Here is a 25,873-nt window from a genome sequence, read left to right as displayed (position 1 = left end):
TTAGCCACTTGTGACAAAGTTTCCAGTCTAAAGCCAGGCTGCAGTCTTCCTAAGTCAGCTGGGCCATTTCCAAGAACAAGGGTAGAGGAATAAAAGAACAACTGGAATGCCTCCTCTCCCAACATCTGCTTAAAATGCCATTTATCCACGAGAGTGCAAGAAGTTTCAGCTGAATGTGGAAACATCTCCAGTTAGAGAAAGCAGTGTCATCAAAGCCTTTGGGAAAATCTGGTGAAAATTTATTGAGAGGAGAGACACCATCCAGATGAGTACCTGAACTCACTATGGGTCCTCTCATCACTTGCTGTATGTACAGTTAAGGCCATGACCAAGCAGGATTACTTGCCTTGTGACCATGGCTTTGAACTTTGAACAGCTCTTTTGTCTGTGGAGTCGGAATTGAGGCTAGAAACTTCATTTTCTCACCACACTTTCAGAGTGGGATTCTGTATCGAGACAAAGGCACCAAGTATCCCCTTCCTAACAGCACAAGAGGCAAAAAAGCAGGAATTGCAGGGAAGACACAGAGTGACAGAGTCTGCTAATTAGGAGAGAAACCAGTGTAGAACACACAGAAACAGCAACTGGGGAGAGAGGTCCATCAGGAGATTCACTATAGTGTAAATGTCTATATGGATATATATACATACAATATATATTACTATACATATATATTACAATATATATGTACCATGTACAGTTTCTCATCTTCTGCAAATTAGAATTAGATAAACAAGCAAGACAATAATTTCCAAACACAGCCTCTTGTTTTACCAGTCAACCCAAGCTGACCATCACTTCAGTGCATTGATCTGTAGCAGTTTTGTTGATACCTGGCTCTTGTTTGCATAATACTCCTTTTATACAGAAAGGCCTGAGGGAAGTGGCTGGTGATGAAAGGACTAAGAGAATAAAAACTGGCAAAAGTTTGCCAAGATGGAGAAGGTAAATGTGAAGGGAATGTAACAAGTGGGAGGACAGCAAATCAGGTCATTTGGCAGGAAAGAAGCTGGCAGAGGTCCATCTAAGGGAAGAAGGGCTGATGTCTCAGCACCTTCTGCTGCCAGAGCCTCCCCAGGTATTTAGCACCCACAAGCACAGTGTGCACACTTTCAGGTCCCCTCACCTCCTGCTCTCAGTGAGGGCTGCACTGAGCAGCTCCACCCTCAGCGGGAGCTCTGTTAGCAGCAAAAACATGTTATTTCTCATGAGTCCAGAGATGCTAAGGTGGGAATGTGCCTCTGCAGCCCCCCTACTCCAACCGGGGTCAGGTGGAACAGGATGCTCAGCTCTGTCAGATGGATTTTGAGCGTCTCCAAGAATGGAGACTCCACAGCCTCTTTTCATCTTCAAATACACAATTAAATGCCAAGTAGTGGGGAAATTCGTATCTCTGAACACTCAGTGAGTTACCACGTCAGCCTTCAGCTTCGTCTAAGAAAGAAAAAAAAAAAAAAAAAAAAAAAAAGGGGGTGTGCAAGAGCATCCCACTCACGTCTTACGGTGGTTTCGAGGGAGACTTATTCATCAGTGGAAGCACTGAGGGATGCAGGAGAAATCACCCCGCAGCTTGGAGGCGGTGTCGGGGCGGCACGACGCGGTCACGGCAGCGTCACCGGGCGCTCCCCGCGTCCCGCAGCTCCTCCCCGCACGGCCCCGCGGGAGCGGCACCGCCCGGCTCCACCTCCCTCCTCCCTCCCTCCTCCCACCTGCCCGGTCCTGCCCGGCCCTGCCCGCCCCCTGCGCGGCGCGGGGCGCCCCGGGCCGGGAGATGCGGCCCCGATGGGCGCCGGGCTGCTGGCGCTGTCGCTGCTGTCGCTGCTGTCGCTGCTGCTGCCGCCGAGCCCCGCGGCGCGCACAGGTGGGTGCTCGGGGACCAGCATCCCTGCCCGGCTGGGCGGGCGAGCCGGGACCCTGCTCCCGCAGCTCCCGTCCGCCCCGGACAGCCGCGCCTTTGGTGCTCGTGGTTTTGGCTGGAGGAGGAGAGCTGGCTATTTCTGTAGTGTTGCTTCATCTTTTCCTTTTCTCTGTAATTAAGCTGGAATTCGGTTTTACGAAGCTCTGCATTGATTTTGCTGTCAGCTCTAAGTTGATAGCATGATCTTGAGATAGTTCTTATTATACCCATTTGAGTAATTCCCCAAATATCTTTGGTGTTTCTAGGCTCTTTTCTGTTTGACAGGCACCACCCTCAGAAGTCTAACTGAGCAGTCAAGCGCTAGATTAACCCAAAAGTCAGGGTGGGGTTTTGGCAGAGATACTCAGCTGATGCGTTACGGTCCTGAGTGGCTCCCAGTCCCATCTCCCACCTCCTGACTGTATCATATGGTGGCATCCAAGCACGAGAGGGAGAGAGAGGGAGCAAAAAAGGTGGCAGCTGGAGCAGCTCAAAGAGCGAACTGTATCGCATGGACAAGGATGTTACGCAGTGGGAATGAGCCTGGACCGTGTGTGCAGGGGGAGTCACCTGCTGCTGTTAAAATCATATGTTATTTCTCTTTTTTTTGTGTATCCCCAGTTAAAAAATGGAGCAAGGCACTGGAGGGATTAGCAGATCTAAGAAACCTACTCTGCTTTAATGCTTTTGTTCTCTGCTACAAGTGTTGCCTCCAGAACTCAATGCATAAATGCAGAGTCTGATCCCATTTAACTCCACAGCAAAACTTTCTGATCTTGTGAGAGCTGGAAGGTAGTGAGGAGAGTTCTCCACACCCTGAATGCCTTCAAGCACCACTAAGTACTGTGTCCCTGCTAACTCTTTTGATAAACTACTCCAATATGCATCAGTGATTTTGAGTTGCTTTCAGAGGTATCAATGCCAGCTTCTTTTTAAGTAACTGACCACATAATTTTCATCTTATTTTAGTTTGATGGTCATCAGTGCAAGTGTTGTGGAAAATCTGTACAACTGGCATTCAGTTACCCTTTAAAAAAAAACTTTAAAAAATGCGTTTACTACTGGTTTTGATTCAAGGAAAGTTTAGAAAAATGTCCAGGGGGTTATGCTGCCTTTGTCTAGTGGTTGTTCAAGGCAGAAGGGAATCTGTTTGCACATTCCTGAGGTTTTACGTGGATGTGATTTCAGGGATTTGTTGACAGCAATACTAGCAGGGAAGGGAGAGCTGTGCCTTTCACTGAAGGCTTAGAGCTTCCATTTTCATCTTTTTCAGTGTGAGACCATGAATGTCAGTAAATGTTAGCGGTATTTTGCTAATAATGGAAGAAATTATATGAAGTGTAGAACTGACATAGCAGTGCTTGTGTGATGTCTCTTGAGTAAAGTGATAGGTAGAGGAGTCCCCTTTGGATTCTTTGTTCCAACAGAAGAAACCAGGACCCAAGTACCACATAAAGCAGTTTTACAGCAGGACTCTGCAGACTCAGATTCTTACATCTTACGGGATCTGTGCCTGTCTCCTTGGGATCTCTTGTCAAGTAACTTTCTGAACTCCCCAGCAGCAGCACTTAAATGCTAAATTATAGCTTGACCTTTGCAAAACAACTTTTGTTTTCACTGTGATGTGTTAGTGGGTATGATTTTACCCTTTCTGGATTACACCTACTGTTCCAGCAGTCTCTAACTGTTTTCAGGCCCTGCTGTCTATGAACTGTACCTAACAGACTATCTGGGCAAGGATAAAAATTTCTTTTGTCATTGCAACTGGGGTTTTTTATGAATCGGTTTCACTTAACCATTTAAAAATCTGTACTCTAGAACAAATAAAAAAGTGCAGAAAATGAAAAATAAAATGGATTTTTTTTTAAATCAGTGGGATCCAGAAATGTTCAAGCATGTTCAAGCATGTTTCTCTTTACCACATGGAAGTGTTTAGCAATTTTTGTGAGGAACTGATAAGGATATGAAGGAACAGCCTGAGTTTTCTAAGTGGTAGAATGCTAGTCTATTAACTTACCAAGCTTCATCTTAAATCCTTCTGCTTCCTTTTATGGGACGTTTCCCTAACTACATTCTTCTGCAGTTAGAGAAACCTTGAAATCCTTGGCCTGTAGAATCCTGTCTCTCTCTTGTAGATCCATACAGAAGAAAGAATGCACTTGCTACTACAGTGTATCCTTATTCTGAGGAAAGGGAAATGAGCCTTAATGCTGTCCTGCAAAACTAGAAGCGTTTTGATTTATTTAAGGCATATATTACTATTTTCATTCACGTAAGGTATGTGATTTTGAAGCAAATCTCAATAATTTCTTTTGCTGTATTTTTGTCTGTATTGTGACACAGTCTTGGAATTTGATTTCTTGTGGATGAAGCTGCCATTGAAGATGTGCTTCATCAATGTATCGAGTGCAAGTACAGCTGGCCCAATGTTAAAATGCAAAAACCTGAAATGTATATAATGTAGACAAGGTTTTCTCAGCACAAACATTTTAATCTAACAGACCTGCTTATACTGGGTTGCAGTCCTTGCTAGCATACATCCAGGCTTAGATTCCCACTGGAACTGATATGTGGCTATATCAACTACATTTCATATACCTTGAAAGTTTCACCTTTTTAATGTTTTCTGATAGCAGTGTAAGTTGCTTGTTCTGCATTGACACACCTGATTTAATTTACATCCTTCATATTCCACTTTGTCATATTTTTACGAATAAGTAGTAGTTTAAAAAGCAGCTTCTGGCCTCCCTTTAAACAAATTTCTATGTGTTTTCTTTCACAGTTACTTGAACTGTACTGGAACGTACAGAACAGCTCTTTTGAAGTTGTTCTGGGAAATACAGAATAAAAGGCTAGAGATAGGAAAAGCAGTAGAGGAAAAAATTGTAAAATAGAATGATTTTTCGAACTCTTGGCTTGAAAATTTTGTGCATATAGTATTTTGTAAAACATAGTACATGTCTATATACTTTGCAGGATTGAAATACATGTGTGTTGGTGATACTCTGTGTGTTTACCAGAGAGAGCATAAACCTTCAGTTATAAGAGTGGAAGTATATGGAGGGATTGAGCTTGGTGTTTTTGCACAGTATTTCCTTGCTCTCTGCTACTGTGAAGGGAAGAGGAATAAATGTAACATAGAAATAAATAAAAATGGATATTGGCATAAGGAGAAGTGCAGTACATGAAGGAGTTGATATAGCTGAAAGGCTCATCCTTACCTCCTCATCTCCAGCTTCCAATCTCATGCCAGGCTATTCTAGACAACACTGCAATCTAGCCCTAGTTCTTGGCTTTGTGTGTGATTCCTCAAATTCTTATTGCCTACTAATTAGAGATGGAAATGGTTAAAGGAAGCAGTTCATTCCATAGAGGCACTTCCAACACCGTTGGGATTTGTGATTAAAGCCCAAAACTTAGTTGCGCATTGCAGTTCCCTGTGCAAACACTCAGGTTCACCACTGTAGCTGAGAACCATTCCTTTCTGTGGTTCTTGTTGTCTAGTGACCTTTATAGTCTTAATTCCAACAGAAACAAGTGGTTAGGATAAGTCATTTGTGTGTGTGTGTAGTTCCTGTTTATGTTTGGTTTTGTAGTTTTGGCTTGTACAGATTTCTTCTGATTGAGTTCTCCCCGAGAAGTCTTATTGCTTATCTGCAAGTAAGAGAGAGAAAAGCCACCCTTTATGAGACAAACAAGAGCTCCTGTATTTTAAAAAGCTCAACTCTGTAAGAGCCTGAACTTTGGAACTCAGGACTATCCCTAGATAGAATTTAAAATGACATACAGCTCTTTTCTTTGTACTTGGTGTGCCAGTAACTTGGGATATTGCTTAGAGGCACCATATTTCTGTTCAGTCTCGCACCAATGGAGGGGTGCCCCAGGAGTTCTCTGCAAATAGTTCCTTCCCAGAGGCATTGCCTGTGGGAGGTGAGGCATTACAAGCTTTCTGGGAGTGTTGGTCCTTCCTCTCAGATCTCAGGTGCAGAAGGTGTTCAACTTTCATCTTCTTAGGATTGCCTTTCCCTCATAAAGAAAGGTAAGTACTCATCCCCCATCAATCTTGCATTCAATCTCCTGTCCAAGGCAAAATGTGGATTCAGAATTGTGGATTTCATGAATTAAAATTGTTTTGACTCCCAAGAAAAGCAAAATCCCTTTTCGAGAAAAGCCATCAGTTGGTCACAGAGGAAGGAGCAACATCCATTAGGCAATAAATATAATGCTGTTAGTTGTAATTGGACTGTTGTTGCCTAATAGCAGTTAGTCAGTGCTGAATGATGAAAGCCAAACATAATTTTGGTTCAGTTTATATGTAAAAGATAGATATTTTATGCAAAGATGGATTAGGAGTGTACCAAAATGTGGTGTATGGAAATTTGGCTGATAACTGTCACAGAGCATAATTTTTACAACATTTCAAATAGAAAGCGTAACTCTTGGATACTTTGAAAAACAAATATAAGATATCAGAGGTATTCTAACTAAGCTTGCATTTTCCTGGCTGTTCAATGTGATTGATCTAAGCAGTAATAAATTGGGAGTGCTAAACATGTTCAAGGTAGAAAAGAAAAAGCTCAACATTAAACACTAAACAGTCAGGCAATTTTTAGTATTTCAAATAAAAACAGCTATCATGCCATGGCATTGTGTCATCACTGGGCTTTTAAAATTAATGTAGTTCTTTGACAAAAAATGGTTCTGTATGCTAAACTTAACAAAGCCTCTTTCCATTTAAATTAAAAAACAAAACAAAAAGAACCACACTGGAAGCAAATCAAACTATGAAGCACAAAGCACCTCAGTCAGATTACAACTCTGAAAGCCTTGAAAGGGCTGTGACTAATTTAAGACAAGCCCACCTTGAATTTCACTCACCTTGTTTGCTTGTTTTAGGCCAGTATTACAGTATTGCCTGTTTTAGGCCAGGTCACACAGAATTAATAGAAAACATACCTTACAATAACTTTTACCTGCTGGAGTGCATCAAGCAAAGGTGTTTGCTGCAGGGCATGGGAGTTCTGCTCTTGTACTTGCAAACTTTCAACTCAGTGGAAGGAAAATTTGGTTTATTTTATTTCATACATGGTAGCAAAAAGGAATGGGTGTCATCTGCCACGGTCCTCTCCAGCTGTCTCCTAACAAGCCTTCAATGGACTGGGAAGAGTTTCTCCTCCTTTCTGAAGCTGGGTATTTCTGGACTGAGTCTGAAATGTCCTTTGACCAATATTCTCTTGAGGAGTGTTTTTGGTTAATTAGGGCATGGTTTGGATAAATAACAGCAAGGCTTCCCATGGACTGTCAGGGCAAGCCACAGCTTCAGTCCCACTTCTGTATCTGCAGTTCTTCTGGTTGTATTTCCACTCACACTCTGACGAAATTACCTCCTCAGGCTCACCTGTTTCCAATGGCAGCTTGCCCATTTCTTGAAAAACAAACCCTACATGTCCCAGTCTCATCCTTCTCCCATCTTTCCCCACCTCTTCCTTCAAGTTTTTCCATTTGCTCCACCACCTGGTTTCCATGCAGTCTTATGTTTGCCTTTCTGTCCCTGTCTTTCCTCCCCCCTCTGAACAGGCTGTGGTGGGAGCGATGGGCTCCTCCTGTGGGAGAGCAGAGTGTGCTTTGTGGTTAGCTCTTGAGTGCTGCTATGACTTGAACAGGAAATCACCTCTGTGCTCCTCTCCACATTCCCACCGGTACCACTCAAGTCAGAGGGTTTCATTAACCTGACTTCACACCCTGCAACACCAGAGTTCAGCAACCCACCACGAGAAAGGCAGCTGAGCTGTAATGGCTCCTTTGTACCTTTCCTCCTCCTCGTCCTCCTCCTGCTCTTTCTTCTCTTCCTCATTATTTGGTCTGGTAAGCTTGAGTCAAAAAGAATCTGCACAGAGGAAAACTTTCAGGATCGCTTAATCTTTAACAAGTTTACTTATTTGTTTAAATTGTTGCTAAGATGATGAGTAAGCTATAAGTTGGCTAAAGTGTATTCCTGGCTTTGGTGGGTTTCCCTTTCTCTGTGTAACTTATGATCTCCAGTTTTGGCTCTGTCCCCCTGTTTAGCACTTGGTGCACTCCCTTGCATTCCTGCATGGCCAGTGCTGACTTTCCTGGAGCTGGAGATGTACCAGAAAGGACAGCCCCAACACTCTGCTTGTGAAGAACACTGAACATGATGCTGAATGGACATTTGCTCTGAGTACAACCATTTTTATTTTTATGTATACTTAGCCATGTGTTTGAGGGACTGTTTCTCACCAAGAACACAACCATCAAAACAGATGAGCTGGAGAAAGAAAAGAGAAAAAATGCCTCAAAAAATGAAGATCAACAGCATAGGAGGAGCAAACAAGATGTCATAGGAATATGATGGAAGTCACCCAAAGTTGAACTGAAAGACTAAAGAAAGACCAGTGGCTTAGAGCATTTGTTGCCAGAAGCAGTGTATCCTAGAGTGATCCTTAATTGCTTGATGCTTCACTGGTGGGTCTAAGCTACCAGTGGGAAAAGGAAAATCAGGGACTCAGCCTGTTTGAAATGCTGTCCCCTCTCTGAGGTGTAGTGAGGATTCAATCCATGGCGTTGAAGCAGCAGCTGCAAATGCTGAGGCACAGCTGCAGTGATGCCCACAAATTTGGTGCCCAGCACGAAGGTTTCCTTCCATCGGAGGTGCTCCCAAGGGTCACCGTATGAGAAAATATGACCACAGTTTTGTATGAGAAAATATGACCACAGTTGAAGCCCAAGTCTCTGCCATTGTCAGAAAAGCAGTTAAAGCAGTTCCTCTTTTGAATTCTGAGATGACTGTACGGGAGGAGTTAATGGCTTTTACTGCTGTGGGTAGAAAGACTGTTGCAGTAAGGCTCATCTTTCTATCTTAATGCTTTCCACATCACTCAGTGTCTTAAATTGTGTCCTGCAGTTGTCTAGAAGGTTCTGTGATCTTCTTTGTTGCTGTATTTGATTGGATAATTTGGTGTTTGCACCTCTGTGCCATGCCACAGTAAAATACAGCAGATGATCACACTGCTTGAGAGGGTTACAGTAAACAGCAGTGGTCACACAGGAGGCACTTGGATACCTACAGGTCAGCTTTCAGTGGGTCCTCTGCCTTCTCCCCACCCAAAAATTTTTGCCACTGCACAGAAAAAATAATCTAAATTTTTCTGTATTTATATATTTGTATGCTTTGCAGCTGCTGGATTACCCAACTGAAATGCAAAGCTAAAAAATCTGTTTAGAGCCAGAGGACATGTGTAGTTGCAGCTGTATTTGTTCTGCAGCACTGCCATTAAACACAGCTGTTTGTCACCAAGACAGGCAGAGAGACCTCCTAGCAGGTAAAACACAGATGCATTGAATGGGGAATGGTTGTCACATGGAATTTGTGTGTGTTTATCCTTGTGTCCGTATGTATGTGTCTGTGCATGTGTGTAGATAGATGTGGCTATAACCAGAACTGAGCTTTGAACAGTACTGACTTGAGCAAGGCATATACTTGGCAGGGAGCTCTATGTGATTAAAACTGACCAGGTTTTTAAACCTGGCTGGTGATTTCATAAAGAGAAGATGAAGCACCTGCCATGCAGACTTTTACTCATGTGAGTAATGTCACTGACGTCAGTGGGGTTTTTCACTCACATGCAAAGGTGTTTTCAGGCTAAGTCACGTCTGTTTTGGAGAGTCTCACTATAGCTTGTTCTAAGAACAGGACTTGGCTGTTCCTTGTGGTGAAGGTTGCAAGCCTGTATTATTACTTTATTTCCAGTCCAGGTGTCAGTCGTGAAGATATAAACAATGATTTTACTCAAAGTTTGATTTACAGCCTTTCCAAAGACAGTAATAAGGGTTTCATTTTTTCCCATTCAATGATTTAATGAAGTGATGTAGCTGTTAAAAACAAAAAGTGAAATGGAAAGTGAATGACAGACATAGCTAGCAATCACTGTGACAGACTAAACCTAGCAAAGCAACATGGGTGACTGATTCCTGCTCTTAGGCCAGTGGAAACTGAAAATGCTCTATGCGACACCCATGCCATGAATCCCGATAAATTGAAATAAAATCAGAATATGACAGGATGTCATGTGTTTAAAGACTAGAAACTAAAAGACTGAAGACAGGTTAAAAGACTGAGACATGCAGCTGTTGCATATACTTGAATTCTTTCCTGACTGACAACTGTGGAACATTCAAGCTCTATGTATGATCTATTCTCTACACATGCCTCCTGATACTATCAATCACCAAATAGATATGAAGGACTTCATTCTTAACTCTTCCTGGAGACATAGGAGAGTATGGTAGCTTTATTCTTGTTTACACATGCAGAATTGTGGTATAACTAACTTGCACAATTTATTGTAAGGGCAGGAGCCTTTTAGTAAAGGGGCAAAACCAGAAATAGAAACCAAATCTCTGTTTTTGCATCTCATGGAAAGTTAACGGTCTCAGTCCCTTTGCCTTCCAAATCTCACTGAGCTGGGGTAGGTGGGAGCACACCAGCAGTGTTGTAATCTTAGATCTTGTAAAGATATAATCTGTGGCTTCTGCATGCTGAGATTGGCTCCTCTGCTGCAGTCAGTGTTTGTGTTTTGAAACTTCATTTACCACAGCAGAAACCACACTGGGAGGAGAGAAATTAAAATAAAAAAAAAAAATTAAAAATGTCAAAGAGCCAGTTTCACATGTTAATAGTTGAAAAATGTTTTAATGTAACAGCCAAGCTCACTTACTGACTCTTACTACTTTAAAATGTGCTTGAGGAATACAAAGGTTTTAAAATAAGGGTGGACAAATATGGAAAGGTACAGGCAAACAACTTTCTCAGCTCTCCTGGTCAGCTTCATCTTTACATTTGGATTCACTTAAAGCAGTTGCAGAGGACATTTATTTAGGTGAAATGAAAACCTTTGATTTTCTAGATTCTGTATCTCCCACTTGGAAGCAAGTGTTAGAATAAGGCAAACTCCTGGAGAATTCCAATTGCTGCTTTTATATCCCCTGGCATCCTGAAACTTTTTTTATGTTGCTACCAAGCCTATAGTTTGAGGTCTTACAGGCTGATTATCATGGGACATTTCTGCATCCAAGTGTCAAGGAAATGGGACTTTCTACTTTTTGTAAATAGATAAGCTTGCCCTAAGGACTATACCTGACAAAACTTGTTCTCTGACTAGAAAATGGAAGCCTGAATGCTGTCTAAGTGCTAAAGATAAAAGAGAGCAGCATTAGAAATACCTTAGATGAACAGTGTTGTGATCTGAAGATAGAGATGAATGTATATACCAGTGCAGCCTTAATGAGCAGCTAGAGGCTTGGAAAACCAAGAGTTTGCACTGAGACAGTTTGAAGTAATAGGTCTCTACAGAACTGCAAGGAGATTGTTTTAATAAATGTATTGAAGAGAAAAAAATCTTCTACTCTTTGGCCCAAAGACAGATACAAGTCTGCACATTAATCAGGAAAATGGTGGTGACTTTTGCTTACAAAAGCAGCTATATTCATGTATACAGGAGGATGAACACTATTGCTCTAGTAATAGCAAAATATACTACAAAAATACCCTAAGGTCTGCTTACAGAAGTAACAGCTCAAGGACTATTCATTTGAACAGGTTTATTTTATTTCCCATTTTCTTTGCCTCATTTTGTTATCTCTAGAACTAGAATTGCATTCCTGGAAAAGGAGGTTAAAGGGTTTTGAAAAGTCCTGAAAAACCACAGAGTCACTTTTTCTCTTCCCTATCATGCTCTTGTAGCTGCATGCAATGGGAAGCTCCTTCCCAGCAATGGCAGCTCAGGGTTGCTCCCCCCAGAGCACGGCAGGAATAGCTGAGGCTTGAGTCATAACTTTGAACTTGGGACTCTTCCCCTGGGCCCACAGGCTTCGTTTTGCAAGCAATTTAGCAATGTGGGCACCTTCATGACATTTATTAGATTAGAGGTGGCTATCAGAAAGATATAAAACTGTGTTCTTAGGATACCGAAATTTGCCTGTTTATTAATTTCAAAAGCTGGTGCAATGAACAGCAAGTTAGATGTGTGACCTTACAGTAAATGTTTGCTTTTGACTTTCTGGAGAATCAAAAGGGATGGTCAAATGACACTGGGGCTATTGTGGTCGTCCAGTCCAATTCTCCAAAGTCATACTTCAGTTTGTAAAGCTGTATTTGCAGTACATTCTGTGTGTCTTTTTCTAAAATGTCTGGTTTGCCTTTTAAAAATCCACTCAGCTACAAGAAGATTCTAATAAAGTATTAAGGTTATTTTTTAAATTTTCAGTGTTCAATTTTTCTGATATTCAAATACAGTTGTAATTTTAAAAATGTGTGTCTCTTCTAGGCCAAGCCTTTCTAGTTTTAGCTTCCAGTCCCTGAATATTTCCATGCCTGCCATAAATGGCAAAGCAATTTTTGCTAGAGAAAAAACACACTTGTAAAGATGGAATTTGAGACTACACTAGGTAGGGACACTTGTAAAAAAATTGATGTCCCACAGCCAACCACATTATGCTTTGAATGCTAAAAAAGATAACTTTTTAAAAATAACTGTGTTGGCTACTTTGGGAGTGTATGCATTTGCTGATCCTTAGTGCATGTTGTTCCTTTCTTATTTTCTTTCTCAGGAGAGTTGTATTGTTCTTTGCCCAACCCTAGGAATGTCCATTTTGAATCTCTAAATATGAAGAATGTCCTTCACTGGTCAGCACCAGAAGGCACAGGTGACGGAGTACTCTACAAGGTGAAATATACAGTGTAAGTTGGCTTGTTTATTTTATCTCCCACTGACTTTTATTTTAGCATTTTAAATAATAATTTAACATGAAAGCCCAGCTTCGTGGAAAGTATTGCTGATATAAAGTAAAGAAAGAACTAAAGTGTGAGCTAGACTTAAGCAGTGTATTTTTTAATTTCTGCTTCTGGCACTGTTTACTTCACCCTAAGTTAAATAGTGTGTAAGGAGATATTCTTCCCATGAAAGAAGTGTAGGAAGCAACATTCTAGTACTATGGAAGCTTTCAGAGGCATTCCTCCTAAAATGAGAGAGAAGGATGAAGAATAACTGCTGTGGACTGGTATGTGTGATACATCCTCTGTACACACTTAAATGGATATGGAGATGTATGATTCAATCGATATTAGTAATACCCAGTGTGTCATTGCTCTTTCCTGACAGACCCACTCCCCCAGACTTATTCTGATCCAGCAAGCCTCTCTAGGAGAAAATCCACTGATGTTACTGAACATTGTACAAAACCAAGTATTGTGGTTGGAATCAGGCCCTTACATTGTCAAGGTCTGCACCTTAGTAGGGTATCAAGGAATTTGCATGAGAACCAGACTCTATTTCCTTTATTCCCACTGAAAGAGCACAGTGTCATTCTGAAGGCCAGTGACAGAAGTTTTAAGGGCAGTGACAGACTCTAATCTTTACCTCTAACATTTACACTTCCCTCAATCTAGGAACATTTTCAGAACAGTAAAATGAATGTCAATCTCTAGAAGTTTCCTGTAACTTAAGAGTGCTCAGCAGTTACAGAGTGAATGATAATTATTGTCATGGTTTAGGAATGGTGTTCTCCAATTCAGGAGTTCTGCTGAAAAAAACCATGGTGCCACTTGCTTCCCCTCCACCTCCAGCTGGAAGCACAAAAGGCAAAGATCACACACGGAGATAAGAACCATTTACTGGAAACAGCAATGAGATAAGACAATGAGCAGTGACAGCAGCAATATTAATGATAAAAATGTACAAAAGAGAGAGTGCAGAGCTCAACCCATGCCACCCAAACAGTTCCCTCTGGTCAGGACCAGTTTTACCAACACTGCTCCATCTGCCACGCTTCCTGCACGGGAAAGGAACACCTTTCTTCTTGGAATGGAGAGAGAGTCCTTCTTCTGTGTCCCTAGAATTGACAAAAGATGGCATCTTAATAGCATTAGGATTTTGGCCATGCCCACAGAGCTCCAGGCTCCACCCCCTCATGGTTACTGCAAGAAATTAACCAGAACTTGTATGGGAGGTAAAATGTTCAGAGAGAACTGGCTGCCCTGACCCTAAAGGGCCAGCTGGTCCATGAGGAGTCTGTCGCCATAGGTATGGCCATCTCCATCTTTCCCTGAGCACAAAAACACTCAGGTGCCTCTGCCCATCCAGGAGAGGAAGGCCTTGAGATAGGAAAATGCTGGTGAGCGATCTGGCAGAAGCTGCCACATATCCTTACTAATTAGCAGCCAAAGGGGGAATTCTTAGTGTGAATTTAAGGAGCAGGAATGTCTGAGCAAATCCGAACAGGAATTTTCCAAGGAAATCTTGGTTTGGTCTACCAGTGTATAAGAGCTGGTCAACAAGGCATTGTTGGTAACAGATATATGGCCTTTTTTTCAACTAGAAGGGTTTTGAAGTTCATTGTGTTCCAGTTGTGTCTTTCAGTTAAACTAGAAAATGAGGGGTCAGGCAGGAATGAGTAGTCTCCTGTCATTCATCTTGGAGACTCTGAGCATCATCTGTGTCCATACTTGAGGATGTGTCACTGACCGTTCTGACTGGACTCTTTGTTTCCATATAAATAATTATCCATATAGATAATTATTGTGTGTTTAGAATTTAGGCTAAATCTGTGGAGACTGATGTTGAGAGATCTGTGCTCTGCACAGGCAAACTTTGACTTAGGTTGGTGTCACTAACATCCCTGTTAGTTTCATCTGGCTTCTTCTGGATAAGGCCTATTCTAATTTATATTTCATTAAAAACTTGTGGAAGTCTTGCTCTTCATCTCAGATGAAGCTGGGATTCCTTGAAATTTCAGATTTCTGCTAAACACAGAAACTGTTTTATCAGCCATATTAAAACAGAGAAAATGATATTATGAGGTGACTAATGTATTGGAAATAGCTTTTGTACAGCTCCTTTCTCTTTCTTTTCAATATAGGTACGGTGTTGGCAAATGGATTAGAAAGCCAGAATGCATGAATATAAACAGAACATGGTGTGACCTCTCCAGTGAAACCTCTGACTACGAAGAACAATACTATGCAAGTGTTAAAGCATTCCTAAATGGGGCATGCTCTGACTGGATGGAGACCACACGATTCAACCCTCTAACAGACAGTAAGGAGAGCTAAGCACACAGCCAGGTGTTCAATGGCCTTGATTAACAATGTGTGCTCACACTGCATGGGCCTTCACAGTGTATAATATTTTAATTTTAGCATGAAGTTACATTTTTTTTCAGTTGTTTCACATTTATTCTTATATTCTGTTTTTGACAGAAGTAATTGAAATAATAAAATCAGAATTTGGATATATATATATATATATAGTCTGCTATATACTGAATTCTTTTTAATGCTTTTATTTGCCTTACTCAAGGCAAATAAAATCTGTGGCACATTCCAGTATAAATGACTCTGATTTTGAAAAGGCTTTATCAAACCAATCAGCAAGCATATTCTAGAGCCCAATATTTCTTATCTGTGCCAGATAATCTAAGAACATACTGGTAATTCAGCCTATTTTAGCAAATTGAGTTTCAAGGTTGTTTATCCTGTAAAGTCACAGGAATTCTTTGGCAAAGTTCCAAGTCAGTGTTCACTTTCTTACTGTAAAAATCCTCTTAGTTATCTAAACAATATTTTTCTACCAATATAAATAAAATTTTCAATGCTCTACTTAGACTCCCCCAATCATTGCAAAAATGTAATATGATTGATTTGATGAAACTGGTCAAACCAGTGTGCCTCTGCTGAATTTGACTGCTTTTTGTACATGTTCATTTTTCCAGCTAAAATAGATCCACCCATGGTAAGCGTATCTTCTACTGACAGATCTATCTCAATCGTTTTGACTGCTCCTGAGAAGTGGAAGAGAAGTCCAGATGAAGAATCCATATCTCTGCTTCAGGTGTATCCTGGCCTACAGTACAATGTGTCTGTCCTCAACAAAAAAACAAAGAAGCGGGTAAGCTTTGACAAGGCTGTGGAACTGCTGCTGTTAAATCTGTGCTCTGTGCTTCTTGAAATGCCAAGATTAGCAAACCTATAGTAGACAAATGTGGTTTGGTTGGTTGTGTTTTTTTGTTTGGCTGGTTTGTTGACATTATTTTCACAAAGGTGCAGGAAATATAGCAATAACTTTACTTTGGACTCCAAGGTCTACATAAATTCTATTATCCTAAGGCTTCTGGCTTTTCCAGAACATCCCAGTTTGAAATATTTTGTGGAACCATACCATATGCCTGTCATGGGTGTGTGTGTGAGAACAGGGCTGGAGTGATGCAACATCACCACAGGAATGTGAGCCAGTAGTGGCTGATGGTCCTAATGCATATGAAGCATGAAATTGTTCAGTGGTGGTACAAGAATCTTTGATTGGAAGAGAAAATAATCAGAGAGAATGTGACTTAACAAGTAACTTGAATGTTGATTGCATTTGGAGGAAAAGGATGCAGGTGGCAGCTCTTAGAGTATCAACCTTTCTAGCAAATGTGTATGTTCATGACCTTTCTGTAGCTCAGGAGTTAAGGGAGGAAAAATATTTTTAATGTCTTCCAGTGGTTCTTCTCCATCAGCAACAACACCTTGGTTGTGCCCTGGTTAGAACCTGGAACAGCTTATTGTGTCAGTGCACAGATACATGTCCCCACACCAGTTTTGGACAGTGCCTTTTCCAAAGAGCATTGCATTACTACACTGAAAGGTATGTATGAGGTGGCAAATTAAAAAAAAAAAGAAGATGCAAGTTAGAAAACCATGGTGATTGAATTTGTGAGTTTTTCATGTATCCATTTTGAGAGTGATAATTAGCATGATTTTTCCCTTCTCTGTGCAGTTGTACCAATGAAAACTTTGCCTCTAATAAAGCATAGCTGGGACTGACTGGAAGGTACATCAGTACCTCTGAAGAAAATTACCTGCATTCTTTGAGTTTTAGTGCATGGAGAATATTTTTTCTCCTTGAATGCTGTTTGGGGGTAGCAGAGCTGGGTCATTCTGAAGTTATCAACAGGAGAACCTAAGGGAGATGTTATTACTTCTTTATAGAATTTAATTTATAATTTAGACAATAATAATAATTGTCCTGTAACTCAAATTTTTTTTTTTCATTTCCTGCAAATTCCTTGTTTATCTAAAACATTTGCATTCTGTATCCAAAATGCAGTGGGGTGAATGCACACATTACTGTCCACATACCTTAACAAGTTGTTTGTTACAATGAAAACTTTTGTTTTATTAACAGATAAAACAGAAGATGAGACTATAACAATCACATTTGGATATATTATGCCTACCATGCTGGCTCTCCTTTTTATTTCTTTGGCATGCTATTGGGTGCACAAGTATCTTCACATCCACAAACAAAAACATCCAACAAACCTGGTGAGTGTCTTCTGTTGCAGGAGGTCACTGCCAACCTTGGCACTCCAGCAGAGCTGTGCGTTTTCCAGGGGTCCAAGCAGGCTTGGCGGAACCTGTGGCTAACTCCAAATAAAAGCTCTAGTTGCCTCTGAGATCAAGAGAAGAAAGCCACATCAAGGGTAATGACCCTTGCAAGAAATGCAAGAAAAACAGAGTAATAACTCAAGTTTGCAATGATCAGAACAGAGCCACTGGTTTTGGAAGAGTCATTGCCTTAAGCAATGACTTAAGGCACTAGGTCTGTCAGGGTGTCAGAACTCTATAAATTTATCTAAGATGAAGCACTGTGTGAAGTTAGTTGAACAAAAGTTATTAATTTGTTGAATTCAGAAACAAGAAGGGAAGACAATTAAGCAGTACAGAAACACCATGATGTTTTCTTGGACTATTACTGGGTATTACAAGATTTTTCCATTTAATTGTGATTGTGAAGGATTGAATACATATGCATCATACAGAAAATTTAACCTGGATTTCTAGAATACTTTGAAATACTGTACCATCTCCTAACACCCAAAAATGTATAAACACATTCTGTTATGTAGACAGCCCAAATACACTTTTTGCAACAAAAATGTTCTCAAATTTCTTAGTGCTGCAAAATTTGTTGATTTTTAGAAAGAATACTTAAAAGTCTATGAAATGTTACTGGTTTCCAGCTCATGAGCTCAACAGAACTTTCTGACAGGTATCTTTAAGCAATTTGCTCAACCATAAACATGCAATTATAATAATGAATGCAGACTTCAATGTTAATCCAACCTGCGTGACATCGTGGGATGGGAGATACAAGGGAGTTGGTTTCGACATACTGATCTTGCTGAGGAGATTAGACAAGTGCAGAGGTGACAGGAGAAATCTTCACAGAGGGACTGTGAGTTCAGAAGGGCTCAGAAGGATTGGAGCAGCCACTGCTGCAGTGTGTTTCAGATGTGCGCAGAAATACCTCCTTGAGGGGGCACTGGTTGGATTACAGGACTGTGGAACCACAGAGTGGTTTGGGTTGGTAGGGGCCTTCAAAGGTACCTAGTTCAACCACTCTGACATGGGCAAGGACATCTGCCCCTAGATCAGGTTGCTTAAAGCTCCATCCAACCTGCCTTTGAGCACTTGCCCTTATGGGGCATCCACAGCTTCTTGGGAAACATATTCCAGTGCCTCACCACACTCACAGTAAAGAATTTATTCTTATATTCAGTCTAAATGAACCTCTTTCATTTTAAAACTATTGTCCCTTGTCACTACAGGCCCTTGTAAAAAGTCTGTTTCTGTCTTGTTCTTTATGTTTTGTTCCTGGGATGCAGATCATGGTATGGGGAGGTAGCTTGGTCTCTTGGGGAACTAACAGGACAGAGCTCTTTAAAGTCCAAGAGCATGAAGGGCTACTTAGTGAAAAATTCCCACTCAGTAGTAGACTAAAATCCTAACTCCGGGAGTTTTTTTCTCTAATAAAAATGTAATTTGAATGTTGGGAATTTTTTAATGACCATCATGGAGCTTCAATTTGATTTCTCCACCTCTGGATTCAGTCATTGTTAAAGTAACAAATGAATATAGACCTGGTATTTTAATGATGCTCTCTGGCTTTCCCAACATACAGACTGTTCCACATGGGCAGCTTGTGTGGCTGGGGGGACATGGAATAAATTGTTTGTTTGGTCCAGCATTTCTGACCTGTGCAACCTTTCAGACTACTTGGTACATCAATTAGTGGTCTTAGTCTTCCATTCAAGCTTGAAAGCATTGAAATGCACGTTCTGGTTGTTTTTTGTATTCACTCCATCAACGCCCACACAATGTTGATTCCTGTCAAAAATTTTACTCATTTCAGAAAGATCCCTACGGTTTAATTTGATGATTTTGCACCGATTCATAAAAGCAGCCTGTGGTAGACTACACAGTGCAGGCTCTGTACACTGTGCTTCAGCCTGATGTGTAGCTCCCTCTCTGAAAGAAAACCTGGTATTATTTTATTCTTCATAAGTTATACATGAACATGTTACCTGGCACTGCTTGTGGGAACTGGTTGTGACTACATTTTCTCTTCACTGGTTAAAAGGAGTGGAATAAATTCAGTAATCCTTGATCCAAGAACAAAGACTGATGTTTTCTCCAAAGTCATGAGAGTTTATGCTGGAAACAAAACTTGTATCTGACAGAATTGTTCTAACCATTATTTTGACATCAGGAAGAGGAGGGAAGAGATATTAAAACTGATTATAATATAGTTTTACATTATATAGAATAGAAAAAGGACATTCTATATTGACACTCATAAATGTTTATAGGATGAACTTTCTTCTTCCCTAAGTTGAAATAACCTCCTAATAAGGTCTAACATTATATTTTAAAAATATAAGGTAGTATAAGAAGCATCAAGATGGTATTTTTATTAAACTTCACTCAATATATTTCTTACTTTGCAGGTGTGGCAGTACACTGACAAATGCAAGGAATGGGTTTTCATACCAAGTGAAAAAATGGTGCTCAACCTTATCACTGTTGATGGGGATGACTGTGAGGAATCCAGATGTCTGTCGGAAAGGAAAAGTCCCCATTATAACACTGTTTACAATGACACTGAAGGGAGGGCTTTGCCTTCTGAACAGGTGCTGAAAGCAAAATATTTGCTTGATTTTTCATGTGAAGAGATTTCACTCAAAGAGGATACTTTAGTGGAAGGGAACCAAACTGGAAACTGGGCATCTCATGGCCGGTCTGGAACACAGAATACTTGGAGAGATAAAAATGCAGAGGTTGTGGAGTATGAGCATGATGTAAGGACTGAAGACTTCAGTCCTGGTCAGAAACTAGAAGAGATGTTTTCTGCCCCTGGGGGGCTACAGGGTGAGCCACAGGTTGCTTTGGGGGACTTGGTTGATATGGGAACAGGACAGCCATATTCCCCCCAGCTAGAGATACGGGTGGCACACCTTTGTTTGGGACAGAAAACAGAGGATCTTGATTTGACGGTGGTTAATGCAGCAGATGAATTGCCAAGTGAGACCCATATCGACTTCATGGACCTGGATACTGAAAGGTCTGGGCAGGCATCCTATCATCAGCTGGAAAAACCCAGACAGGGCCTCACAGAGAAAGAAGGTATGCAGACCATATTAGTTGATTGGGATCCTGACAGTGGAAGACTGTATATTCCTACTTTGTCCAGTGCTGAAAATCAGGTGTGTGAAGGACTATTCAAGTATGATGATCCTGGCAAAGATGGAATTTTGCTCAGACTCTATGACAAAGGGGTATCTGGTGAATCACCTAAGGACCAAGAAACGTATCTCCTGCAGTTCAAGGAACAGTGGGGACTTCATATAGAAATGGAAGACTGAAAGTAATTTTCTAAGATATTCAAAAGTGCAAAATCTTGTTTATTTTGCTAAAGAGAGTGGTAGACTCAGGGGAACAGGCATGTCTTAATGTTTTGAAATTTTTGGAACCACCACATTTTAACAATTTATCATTAAATGTTATTTATAAGTCTCCAGATGTGATATAAATGATTATGACATTAATCATAAACCTCTTGTGTAAAATATGATTGTTGTGAGGTTGTACTCTTTTTTTAAATAAATAAAAAGAAAAAATATTTTAAAATAAATATTTTTGCAAAGAATGCTCCCACCTTGCAATTCCTGTGAAAATGAGTTACCAGCACTTAAAAGCAGTTACTTTTGGGGGAAAAATACAACCAAACAAACAAAAAATGGGAAAATGTGTAGGGCAAAGGGGTTCAGTGAAATGCCTGTAATCATGCTGGCTGAACCATGTCTTACCCAACCTTAGGCACAGGCAGCTGAGCACCTGTCTGGTTCATGCCCTGCAAGTGTCTGCTCCTCTGCGTGGCAGGAGCAGCTCGATGTTGCCGATGGAGACAGATGGGGAGACTGACTTGGTGATCAGAATCTGATTTTATTGTGGGATACAAGCACTTATATACTATTGCAGGGAGACTAATAATGTGTACTACAATGATTAGGTTAAAATCACATACACAAACTTATGCATATAACAACATCTCTTGCTTGCAGAGTTTAATGGGATTTTCTTTTTCCAGTAAACCTGTTTGATTTAATCTTCTTGCAATCCAGGTCTAATTTTCAAAGTTCTGTTTGCTTTTGCCGAGGCATCCTGTTATCAAATCTCTTATGTTAACCAGGTCCAAAGTGCATCATCTGTCTTGTGTCCCCCAACATTCCAACACTCGGAGGGAGAGGTCTGCCCCAGACACACCATTGCTTCAGCCACTGCACACTGCTGTGCCACACCAACCAAGTGCTCCTGAGGGCTTCCTTTTATTACCTGCTGTCCTCATCAGCACTTCTGATGAAAGTCGACTTTTTCTTCATGTCATGTGATATTTAGGATAGCAAAATTACAGAAATTACTTACTAGGGCAGATGGCATTTTGCTTTTCAAAACTTGTCAATTTTTCACTTACTGAGTCTTCTTTTTTCCCCTTCAGTACACCAAAAAACATCACGGTAATGATTTGTTTGGTTTTGAACAGGATAAGCAAAAACCAAAAAAATTCTGTACATTTTAAATTTGTATCTTCCAAACTAGCACATGGTTTGTTGTTTTTTTTTTAAAGAAACACCTTTACCTAAATGTTTTTTTCTGAGCTGTTGTTGTTTCATGACCTTAGTATTCTCTGTGACTGTTCATCCTCAGAATTTTTCAATTGTAGTCATAGACTTTAAAACCAGAAATTGCATTAAAATATTTCTAATTTTCCGAATTTCAGCATGACAATATGCTGATGACTCCTTATCAGTAGGTAAAAATTGTCCTCAGCTGCTTTTATAATAAAGGTATAGATCATGCAGCAGGTGTTACACCTAGCTTACATAAACACCTTTGTTCATCAGGAGGATTACAGAGGAGAGTTATAGTTTAGTGTAAAAGAAGAAAATAGATGGGAGATGTGAATTTTTTTTTGCTCCCCCAAAAAAATCAGTCATCCAAAATCTTTCTCAGTATTTTCTAAAGATTTCTTAACTAACCTCTTTGTGAATGATCTTGTAATTTTCTTTTGCAGTGTGGGGCCTCTGATTCATGGGCAGGAAACAATTACTTGCTTTTTTCCAGTAGCCCATTAAATTTTACACAATTACTACTGCCCTAAGAGCAATCACTTGTGTTCAGTGTATACACATCATGTCCATACATATGGACAGATAAGGATGGTTCAGCTCTGCAAATATTTTGGTGTAGGTCAACCAACATTCCTTGAAGAGGAAGGTATCGCTTATTTTGGGTGTGTATTTCCCCTGGCCTTGTTTGCCAGCTGCTGGTGTCTGCTGCTGCTTTTTCTGTTAGATGAGCAACAGCAGTTAAGGATAACTACTTGTAAGGATATTTAACCTACCATAATCAAGTAATTGTTTATTAAAATTTGAAAACTTAGTTATCCATAGACTCTCACTTAATTAATTTTTTTTTTGTGGTTGTAATCTTTCAGTGCATCTTATCCTGTTTTGTTTTGGCTTTTTGCTTTTTGGTTGGTTTGCTGGGTTTTGTTTGTTTGGCTGGGGGTTTTTTTGAGGTTTTTTTTTTTTTTTTACTTTTCAGTAACAATTAGGTTGTATAGCATTTATTTGCTCTAGTACTTGAAAAGGCACCACCTTCCTAGTTAACAGTACTTGTGATTAAAATACAATTTGCCGAGATTCTTGCAATAATTTTCATGATAAATTTATGCTTAGGAGTGGTGGTTAATTTTTGCACTAAAATATTTGTGTTAGAAGTTTGCAGAACTTTCGGTGTTGCTTCCTTTTGATGCGAATTTGCATTAAATTCAGAACTGATACTAGATTATGCAAACAAGTCCTTCATATTTATATGATACACCTTGAAAATGTTCTCGGAATGATCACAGCAAAAAAAAAAAAAAGCAAAAAAGCACTGGTGGAAAAGATGTTAATGAAGATAGGAACTTTCTTTTATATGCAAAAGAATTTTTCAAGTTAGCTAGCCAAGTTCTGGAATTGATGAAGCAGACATAATAGTGCATATTTCCATCTGTATAGTACCAGTAAATTGTTGATGGCCTTTTTGATAGGGCCAGAGTTACATATATTTTTCCTTAAAATCTTCTAATTATGTTAATCAAATGAAGCAGATCAGACATGGTACTTTCAGCAAAGCAGTCAGCAAGGAGCAAAATACTGCCATGTAGATTTGTAAAATACTAGAGTGAAGAGCCAAGCAGTAAGAGAGCTGACATGTTCCTACTCTTATTGCACTTTATTAAACTTTGCTTAGCCACATTTAGTAGACTTAATGCAGCCAAGAGCAAGATCATAATCTACAATCATACACCTAGACTACAGATTATACTGAAACACAAGATTATCTGGAGCTGGGAAATCAGCAATTTTGAAAATTTTATGGGAGAGGAATAGAATGAGGAAGCTGTTTGTTGAGGAAAATAGGATGTATATTTCTTGGTTGTGATGGCAATAAAACCAGACCTTTAGCTGTGTTTACAGGCCTGATGTGACTACTACTGGAAAAACTGTCTCTGGTTTGCAATATAAATCATGAAGATGAAAGGCACATGCTAGTCTAAAAGGCCAAAGCAATGCACTTCAGAGGTTGAAAAACAGGAAGCCTAGCTATCAAAGTGAGATCTAATGGTGATGAAACTGATAGCTAGGTGTGGGCACGCACAGTTTTGGAAAAGTAGCTATAATTGTAAGTATGGTTTTGCTGCCTACTGCTTAGGCAGAGTGACAGGGGTATTGAAGGAGAGACTGAAACAGAGCTGAGTGCAAGATACCTGTGATCTGACACACAGCAGCCCTGGAGAAGCTACTGCAGAATGAGAATGACCAGATGGAAAAGTCCAAATACATGAGGAAACGTGCAGTATGAGTCCCATGTCTGGTGAGGTGAGCACTGCAAAGTGCCCACGCAGTGGGCATGAGGTTAGCCAGGTGAGGGATCCATGGTAACTCCCTAGTACAGGATGCAAGATCACCAGTTACATGAAGGATAAGGAAATTATCAAGAGGACTCCAGAGACCCTCCAGAGAGGGTTCCAGGGGTCTGGAAAGAGTAGTTAACACTATTACTTAGCACAGCTCTTCCTATGGATAGTAGGGAAGGTCCAGCAAAGGCCCAGAGGAATATTATCTGGGTCTAGAAATTGCACAATATGAAAACACCCTGAACAAAGAAATACTTCAAATTACATAACTAACACATACACAGAAACATGTTCAATTTCTGATGATTTCAAGTTAAATTTTAAGTTATGCTTTAGGTCTCCTGTAAAACACAGCAAATTCCTGAATGTGGGACTAACAAAATCTATCAAAGCATATCAAAACAAAAATAAGTCTTTACTTCCATATGGTCTAACCTGCAAACCAGGCTTAACCAGACAGAATGATTGGGATGTGAAATAAGTGAAATTTAAAACAGAAGAGCAGCATGGTTTGAATATTTTAAAATACAGACAATTGACTGTTTACCAAGGCCTGTGAAAATTCTCTAATGCTTGTAGGTCTTTCAAACAAGTTTGTTGCTTTTCAATAATGCTAAAAATGGGTGACATTTCCTGCCTGGAATATGCTAAGTGTATAAAGATGTTCATATGTTGTAAACTCTTAAAAATTGATTAATATCTTCTTCCCTCTTTAAACAAAAAATGTTTTCTCATCTCTACAGTGAAGTTAAAAAAAAACCCAAGTACTCCAAGCACCGTGGTTTTAAACAGTTAAAGCTTTGATGTCTGATGTGATTCAGTCTTGCAAACTCAAAGATTTAAACCTTTTCAGCCATTTGACATTGTCCATACAAAACACCAAAGTTCTCCTTAAAAGGAAGACACAGCAGCATGTCAAGATTTTTTTGCTTTGGTTTTGCATGTAGGTTTCAAGCTTGATCAGTGCAGGGGCACATAGCAGTAAGTGTAGGAAGTCATTTTCATGTTTAGTGCCACCTCTTAGAAACCATCAAAACTTTGTTAGTTTAATTTTTCTTTCTCTGGTAAAAAAGAAAAAAAAAAAAGAAAATGGAAAAAAAAAGGGAACAAACAGTTCTGTTTTCTAATACCTCCAGAATCAGTCTAGCTAAGACAGATTTTTCTGGCCTAAGTTAGGTTTTAAGAAGAGTACTTGTTCCTTAGCATCACAGAGCTATGAAAACCTCAGTGGCTACATGTTCCAGTAGTGCTGCTTCAGCTCTCTGCTTTTGCCTCTGTAGGAGCTTTTTGGCTGTAGGAGCAATATCCTGCATTACAATATTTTCCAGTCACATTGTCCTTGCTCAGAAGGCTTCGTGTTTGCCACGGCTCTTTGCAAAACTATAAGTTCTCTGCAGGCTGAGAAACCTGGAGAAGGGGAATTGCCCTAATTCTGTATTATTGCAAGGTGACCTCCTAGATCTCTCACACCTTACTTGTTACCTTGTCAAAGTTACAAGGAGCTCTTCATCCAAGTAGAAATCCAGCATTGCTGCTCACCTCTGGCAGCAGTTGCAGCAAATGCTGTCTGCTAGCACCCAAAATTGCTGCAGTGACTCCCATGGCACCAGAA

General features: G+C 40.2%; 1 protein-coding gene across 1 annotated transcript; it reads left to right on the top strand.

Annotated features, from left to right (window-relative positions):
• Positions 1-1,817: 1,817 nt before the first annotated feature.
• On the top strand, positions 1,818-20,943 carry IL20RA (interleukin 20 receptor subunit alpha). The gene is made up of 7 exons (XM_036380623.1): positions 1,818-1,861; positions 12,558-12,656; positions 14,834-15,012; positions 15,686-15,861; positions 16,455-16,599; positions 17,140-17,279; positions 19,745-20,943. The coding sequence occupies exons 2-7, from the start codon at positions 12,583-12,585 to the stop codon at positions 20,657-20,659; spliced, it is 1,629 nt and encodes a 542-aa protein (XP_036236516.1). The 5' UTR covers positions 1,818-1,861; positions 12,558-12,582; the 3' UTR covers positions 20,660-20,943.
• Positions 20,944-25,873: the final 4,930 nt, after the last annotated feature.

Source organism: Molothrus ater, chromosome 3 (assembly GCF_012460135.2).
Source record: "Molothrus ater isolate BHLD 08-10-18 breed brown headed cowbird chromosome 3, BPBGC_Mater_1.1, whole genome shotgun sequence".
Lineage (NCBI taxonomy): Eukaryota > Metazoa > Chordata > Aves > Passeriformes > Icteridae > Molothrus > Molothrus ater.
Note: the sequence above shows the minus strand (reverse complement) of the source record. Positions and strands in the feature narration are given on the sequence as shown.

Excerpts from the sequence above, each read along its gene's own strand:
- IL20RA (XM_036380623.1), top strand. The coding sequence starts at position 12,583 with ATGAAGAATGTCCTTCACTGGTCAGCACCAGAAGGCACAGGTGACGGA. Across the intron at positions 12,657-14,833 it reads TACAAGGTGAAATATACAGT|GTACGGTGTTGGCAAATGGA; the intron begins GTAAGTTGGCTT and ends TTTTCAATATAG. Across the intron at positions 16,600-17,139 it reads TTGCATTACTACACTGAAAG|ATAAAACAGAAGATGAGACT; the intron begins GTATGTATGAGG and ends TTTTATTAACAG.